The sequence below is a fragment of the Alligator sinensis genome, unplaced genomic scaffold, assembly GCF_000455745.1.
Source record: "Alligator sinensis unplaced genomic scaffold, ASM45574v1 scaffold1147_1, whole genome shotgun sequence".
NCBI classification, from domain to species: domain Eukaryota; kingdom Metazoa; phylum Chordata; order Crocodylia; family Alligatoridae; genus Alligator; species Alligator sinensis.
In genome coordinates, this window is record NW_005842832.1 from 475,462 (window position 1) to 483,398 (window position 7,937).

The 7,937-nt window shown below is 44.2% G+C and overlaps 1 protein-coding gene across 1 annotated transcript in view; it reads right to left on the reverse strand.

The window, feature by feature from the left end:
- Positions 1 to 7,937, reverse strand: part of LOC102378250 (threonylcarbamoyladenosine tRNA methylthiotransferase-like) — a 179,002-nt gene that overhangs the window by 26,232 nt on the left and 144,833 nt on the right. The window contains exon 5 of the mRNA XM_006035410.3: positions 7,666 to 7,830. Coding sequence (XP_006035472.1) covers positions 7,666 to 7,830 — 165 coding nt within the window. The remainder of the gene's footprint in view (positions 1 to 7,665; positions 7,831 to 7,937) is intronic.

The window sequence follows — 7,937 nt, forward strand, 5'->3', positions numbered from 1 at the left end:
AGCTACTGAACTGGCGGGAAAAGCTCCTGCACGTGGGTTCTCCGTTACAACAGAACACTCCACCGTGCAAAAGAGCTGCAATTTGGCGGGAACATGATTTAGCGATGCCGAAGCACACACAAACAAGAAAAAACACAACTTTGGGTTGTGACACAGGTAAGAAGATTTATACTTTTTAAACTCATTTTAAAACATAGCTGTTATTTCCATCTTTACAGTGTTCTTTCCCCTTAGCATGAGAAGGGAAAATGTTACTGATTTGCCTTCTTTGTTTTCCTCTTTCCTATTCCACTCCCATTCCTCTTTCCAGCTAGTAGCTGGTTTAAAAAACAGAAAGCAGATTAATCTGTTACTCATAAATGAGAGAATCAAAGGCAACAGAGTAATGATCCCCCAACCTCCCTCAACACTATTTCAAATCTGCTCTATATAACAAAGTTCCAACCCTCCAGATGCCCCTCTCTTTATTTTGACAATCCTTTGCTTTGACTCCTCTTTCTCAGCTGGAGAATTTCTTTTGGATGGACTGTTTGTTTATTAGGGGAAGTTTCAGTTTTACTGACTTCCATGTGTTAAGAACACATGGTACTCCATCCCCCACCATGACTATTATCTTCAAATCCTCCTGATCAGTTCCTATTCCTCCAGGTCCTTCCCTCTGTTTCCTGGATGCTACAAAGGAGTTTGGGAAATAAGGCATCGCATAAAGGAAAAACTAGCCCCTCCCCTATTTTAAATTTTTTTTTTTAATAATCCCTTGAACCTAATTCATTTCCCCCTTTTTTCTTCAAGAAGAGGAAGGAGAGAATTTTATAAAATGTGTTTTTTCTCCTGGATGGTTATCAGGTCCAGTCTGCCTCTGACAATCCTCATAATTTCATCTTTATCTTGGAACAGAGCAAATGTACAGGCCAACATCCTCTACTGGTTGATAAGCTATGCTAAATCCTGGATAATTCTCATCCTTTCTAACTAGTGTTTTATAGATTACTTTGGATTTCCCTTCTTGTCCACCTCTCAGATGCTTTTGATCCTTTATTCTTTGTTCTTTTAATCAACTGTTAGTTCTTCAGTTTCTTGCTTACATTCGCTTTGAAACTTTCAGGTTATATCAAAAACAGTTTCTGACTTGACTTCTTCAGTTTCTTTTTTACACACTTCTCCTGTATCTTTTTCGAATCCCTTGAAAGAGGACCCCATTTCAAATTCTAGACGCCTCCAATTTGTAATTATTTTTTCATTCATTTCTGCTTTAAAAGAAAGCAGTTTTTTCCATCTCCATTTTATTTTGGAGTGGAGATCTTTCCTCTGAAGATCAAAGATTCCTTTTTAAGATACTCTTTGTTGATTCTTCTTTCTGGCAGCTGATAGAGAAGGCAGGGTAGTTTTGCACCTTCTAGACTAATCTAAATCAGAGACTTATATTGCACAAGGTTTCATGAGGCCAAGCTCATTTCATCAGCTTATAAAGAAGCCTTTGATATCTGTAGCTTTTCTGGTTGCTGACACCACAGGCTATTTGATTAAGTTTAGAGATCACCTTTTCCTAAAGTGACGTAAAAACCCATCTTTGCTGTCTCTTAGATTAGACATTATTCATAGTTTAGAGAAACATCCTGAGAGGCAATGACACCCAGGGCTGGATTAACCCTTTAGTGGGCCCTAGGCAAACACACTAATAGGCCCCTACTTTTTCACTCAATAATTTTAATACACGAAGTTAGCACAACTGGGCCCTTTCTTCATTTAGGGCCCTAGGCATGTGCCTAGTTTGCCTATGTGTTAATCCAGCCTTGATGCCACCAAGCCTTATGAAAAACTGACAAGACTGATGTTCTCGTATCCTTGTCATAAACTAGATATTTTTCCAGAATCATTCACAAACAATGGCTCTTTCTGTTGCTGCAGTGCAGTCATCCTTCGTACAAGTCTCACCAAGGAGTTGGCAAATGAGCAGGTGCTCCATGGTCTGCACTTCACTGCACTCGCATCTATTTGTGTCGTTAGAGTAGCCCCATTTGATCATGTTTGTTTTTGATCTTCCAGTCTATGCACAGGTGGTTCAGTCATCACCATGTTGACCAGTTTATATCAGGACCTCTGGGAAGGTCCTCCCTGGGGTTCCAGACCCACTTCAGGGCATTTGGTTGTCCATAATCTTTCCTTCCATAACCTCAGTTGCACCCTGTCAGCCATTGTGCCGAAGGGTGCAACATCGGTCACAAAACTCTTTTGCACTTTAAGCCGTTTGGTTACTTCTGCGTGACTCAGAGTGGACGTCTGGAGTCTTCCATCTGCTATGATCTTTTTTTTTGCTTGCTATCTTTCTTTTGAGATGAGATGGTGCATTGCCAGCCAGTAAGTATGTGCTATCCTTTGGTGTTGGCTTTAGATATCCTGTTATTTCACAACAGCTATTGTTTAGAACTGGGTCTAGTTTCTTGGCATGAACTGATCGTTCCCATACTGGACATGCATACTCTGCAGTGGAGTACCAACAAGGCAATAGCAGTGGCTCGTAATGTAGCTGGGTTTGCTCTCCACTTTGAGGTGATCAACTTTCTAAGTATGTTGTTGCAGGTGCTGACTTTCTCTTTCATCTTCTCTACATGTCCTTTGAAGGTAAGTACACAGAGTTCGGGAATTAGGCAGTAAGATTCCATCCCAGGTGATGTTTACTTTCTGCTTGGCTTCTTTATGACATAGGTAAAGGGCTATGACCTGCATCTTGGTTGGGTTGGCATGAAGCTGATTCTTTTTGTAATAATCTGAGAGGTTGCTCAGCACAGATGTCAGTCTGCTCTTGACAGTGGCAAAGTCCTTCTCTTACGATGTCATACATAGACCATCAGCATATACAAAGCGCCTTGTATTGCTCTGTATGGGTTGATCATTGGCATGCATGTTAAAGAGGATCAGTGCTAACAAACTGCCCAGTGGAAGGCCATTTAGTCACCATCTCCAGTGGTTCTGTTTCTTTCACAGTTCTACGTAAAAAGATCTGCTCTCCAAAAGAGACTGGATAAGCTGTACTAGATGGTAGTCTTGCGACATATTGTAGACTTTGGCAAGCAAGTTTCAGTGGCTGTTTATGCCACTTGATAGGTCCACAAACACAGCCTTGGAGGAAAAATCCCTGTCTCAAATCCATCTTCTATATGCCAGGTGATGTTTAGTATTGAGCCAAGACTGATAACCAGGGTTCTGGGTTTTCTGTTTCCCACAGGAAAAAACACCAATTTTCCCTTTTAAGTGAGAAAAACAAATAGCTTTCTGAAGGCTGGCAGAGCTCCAGCCCACAAGGGCTATGGGGAGTGGGAAGAGGGCAGTCAGGCAGGGGGTGCTGTGTGTGTGCACACTTACACATGCACATGGCTGCCAGACAGCCTAGAGAGCAGCTCCCACAGGTAAGCCTGGCAGGAGGGGATGGGGTAGGGGTGGGGAGGATTGAGGCCCCTATAGGAGGGAGGGAGTTGGGCAGGGCTAGGGCTGCTGCCTAGTAGGGCAGTGCATGGGGCTTGGTGCCAAAGGATCTTGGTGCTTGGGCCTGGGCCAGAATGCACAGCTGCAGGGCCCAGCTGGGGAGTAGGATGGAGCCACTGGCAGTTTGTCCAGGGGCAGTGTGTGTGTGTATGGGGGGGGGCGGGGGGGTGAGGCTGGCTTCCTGTCACGGCATATACTCCCAGGGGGGTGTAACAGGGAGGAGGGGGCACATGCCCCCCAGATCCGTGTACAGGGCAGGGGCAGGGATGGGTTGCCCAGTGCAGGCTCCTCACCCTCCTCCCACCCTGGGGCCTCTGCAGCCTAGCAGGCGTGACCTGTCATGGCAGGGCAGACTAGGGCCTGGCAGGGAAGTTCCTTGCTGCTAAAAGGCCTGTGATGCCCTTACAAGATGCCCCCTGCCCACCCAGCAGCAGTGTGGTTGGCGGTGCAGAGTTGTGCCCCTCACCACTGCTGGACAGTCAGAGAGTGTTTTGCCAGGGTGGTGTGGGGCTCACAACGGAGACACTGAGCTTCCCCACCCAGCCCCATTCTGCCCTGCCATGCCAGGTTTTGCCCACTGGGCCTCAGAGGCCCTGGGGAGGGTGGGGGAGCAGGGCAGGGAGCCCAAGTCTGCAGCGGACAGCCCGCACTCACCCCACCATGGGCTCACCTTCAGCCGTACTGCCTTCAGGGGAAGGAGAGCCGTGCTCTGTGTTATGCTCCATTGCAGAAGCCACTGCCTTCCACAGGCAACAGCTGGGCCTCTGGAGCTGCTGCAGGGGCAGGGCCTGGGGTTTTCAATTTTAAAATTTTACTTGATCCCCTTGATTTATACCAGTGTCTGTCTTTAAAAAACGTGTATGGTTTTGGAAGGTTCTAATATTTCTAGCAGAACATTCTTCATGAGAGAGAAGGAGTATGACTGGAATCCGTGAAATATTCAAACCACACTACATTTTTTTACTGGGTCCAACTGTGAGTGTGCTGCCATGACTCTAGAGTATTCAGCTGAATACATTTACAGCCTACAGGTCCCTTACTAAATGGGGAGACCAATCTATTAATGGAGGAGGAGAAGAAGGCTGCTCCAATCCATGAGCACCCATGGGTTGTGGGGTGCTGGCAGGGCGGGGGGGGGGCGGTCACTACTTAACACTTAAGCATTTGCTTAACTTTCTGGTCTGTACTGAAATCCCATTTACTTTGGAGTTAGGAATGTGTTTAGGTAATTTATTTTTAAGTGGACTTAAGCGTGTTTAAAAACTTTCCTGGAAAAAGGGCCTATATATCTTCCCAATGTACTGCTCTTGCTCCAGATGGCCTGAACCTAAGCATAAATTTACATAGCTCTTCAACAGGTTCCCAAACCGGGAACCTTTTACACCCCCAAAAAATGTAAACAAATGAGAGCAGTTTGCATCACTGACGACAGCCTGGTGCTAATGGTACCGTGATCTCTGATCTCTTACGTGTCTCAGTCACCTGCCTTGCCAGCTAGAAGCTACTGACTGTTAGCTACTTGTCCAGGAAGAGAGTTATGGTGAGTGATCACAATCTGACTGCTAAAGAGAACCATTTGGGAGCTAGTTATAACCTGATAGCTGCAAACGCTATGGGGCCCAAATGGGCACTGTTTTCTCATATATCTAAAGGGCCAACAAAGGTGACTGCATGAAAATGCTGAGCAAAAACTGAATGCCTCAAGTTCATCTGTGGAAAAAAGGCAGTCCTCAAAATGTTGCCAAAGGCCCAACTCTAATAATTAACATTAAAAAACTACCTATTTGTCCAGGTAAATACAATGACGAAAACAGAATGCTGCAGTTTCTTTCTGTGTCTGCTGGCAGCATACCAATTGTCAGTGGCAACTGGTCAAACTAATAGCTGCAGGCTGTTTTGTAAAGAAGAAATTGACTGAAGCATGTTTCTAAGCTGGGATGCTCAATCCCCCACCCACCAATCAATTCTAGGCCACAGTCATGTGACCTGTGGGGCTCCCCAAGGGTCTGGAAATTTGGCAGCAGGGGACTGCTGGCAATTAACACTGCTGCTGCCTCCTCCTCTCCCCTGCCCCCTCCCCGGGACCACATTTCCAACCCTCACAAGCCAGATGACAGGACTCCACTGGTGCGCACGTGGCCAGGTCTGGGGCCTGATCCAGTGCATGTGGAGTTGGAGCCATGGCTGGGGCAATGGGCCCACTCCCACACATACAGGGCCAGGGTCAGGGCCTGAGCTGGTATGCACAGGACTGGGACCTGATCCTGCATAGGGTCAGGGCTATAGCAACAGCAGGCCCCATCCAGGACACATGGAGTCAAGGTTGGGGCTGGGTTCAGGGCCAGCAAGCCCAATTCAGCATATGCAGGCCTGAGGCCAGTGCCAAGGCTGTGACAGTGGCAGTGGGCCTAATCTGGTGAGCCCAGGGTCAAGGTTGGGGACAGGTCCACATCCTAAGTTGAGTCTGGCATGCCGGATCAGGCCCATGGACCACGACCCAATCCTATACCACTCATCTGCCCTGCAGGATTGAAAGAACCAGTGGTTCTAGGTATTCAGATTTAATATCTTCATGTAGAAGATGACTCGTTTAGTACTATGGCTCAGGGGCCTGCATGAAAATGAGGGGTGGGGTGGGGTGGGGCATAGTACTTCCTTACCATGTCCAATAAGCAAACAGATAAAGCCGCTTCCTTAAAGGAATTAACTCATCATCAGCCAAAAAAGTAATGAAAAGCCACTTAGAATTTCCCATTCTTATAGTTGCCTCAGATTTGGGAATGAAAGAGATTGGTCACAGCATAACATTGGAGAACTTTGCCTCTCACTGTAGCTCTGCAGTTTGTTGCGAAAACATTAAGAATAGCATTGATTTTAATAATTTTGTTAGCTTCCCTCTTTTTATATATATAAAATATCAGTCAATATTCTGTCAGCTGGTTCCCATGCTACAAACTTGCCAGTGCTATCCAACTTAATGACAGCTCTGGTTCTGTTCCAGTAGATTATTAAAAAAATGTTATGATAAAAAAACCAGCTGTGTTGAAGTAGCTACAAAATCCAATCAGACAATTTGAGATTTTGGCTGCTTATTCCCTTTACAGTCCCATGCCAAGCAAACACACAAACACACACCCAACACTGTTTTAACCTGAGGTTATTACTTCAGTTCCATGATTTGTCAAACACATTATTGTGTATACATTATTGTTATATCACTGCACTCTGCTTCCACAGCTAAATTTGTTTGCAATAGATACCACACCACCTTATCTAAGCACTAGCTGACAAGTATCTATTTAAAACCACATCAAACTATAACCCATAATTGTCAATTTTCTCTCTTATTAATACTTGCTTGCAATTTACTATAAAAAGGCAACCCTCCACCCCCTTCCAGAAAAGTGGCTGAATAAACTGTCAGTTATCTTTCTGCCATATGCTAAACTACTACTTCATATTTTTTGACGCTCCTAACAATTGTGCTAGAGAAAGGACATCAAATGATGCTTAGAAATGTGATACACATTTTCATTTCACAATTCATCAGTTTTTACAACTGGAGCTCCATGCAACATAAAAGAATACTTGGCAAACAGCCATATTTACTATGGTATAAAACAAGGATCAGGTTACCTCTAAAAAAAAAGAAAAAAAAGTTTTATTTCCTCTACGTGACTAGATCAGCTGTTTAGCTTCTATTGAATACACTGTAGGTATGCAGTTCTTTACCCCAAATAGTAAAATTTGAACATCTAGACCCACCCCTAAGATGATGTATTAATAAAAGTTTAAAATTAACATGATATAAATTACAAATTTGGAGGGAGCAGGGGAGTAAAAAAAATGCAAATTCCTTTCTGCAGTTTGCTGAGTTTGAAATATACAGAATTATGTAATCACTGATATTAAATCTTTTCCCTACTAGTAATTTCTTCCTTCATCTTACATCCTGGAACAAGAAACAAGCTCATTATTGCCTTTACAAGCAATGAAGTAAATCTATGGGCATCAGCAAAAAACATCTTTTAAATTCAGATTTCAATCTGTCAAAAAAGATTAAAGCTTCATGCATACATAAAAAGGGAGCTATAAATGATAACAGATACATATCCTGGAATCATTATGCTGGAACAGCTGCTGTTTCACCAGTGTAGTAAAGCAGAAAACATCTTTACTCACCTCTGTTACACCAGAAACTTCTCCTTTTGCGAATGGTTTGGTGAGGGATGGGGTATACACTTTGGCATCTGACACTGGCTGCCCTTTCATAAAATGTTTTCCTGCTTCATAAATGTCCACTTCTACCATTTTACCTATAAATCCAGGATCCTTTGGCACAAGAACCTGCAAAAGAAATTGCTCAGATGTTATGGACACATCTACGTTGAAGGTCCTAGACAGGACAGGCATCCACCGTTTTCTTTCAAGGGTTAAAGGGTTTTTTTCAGCAG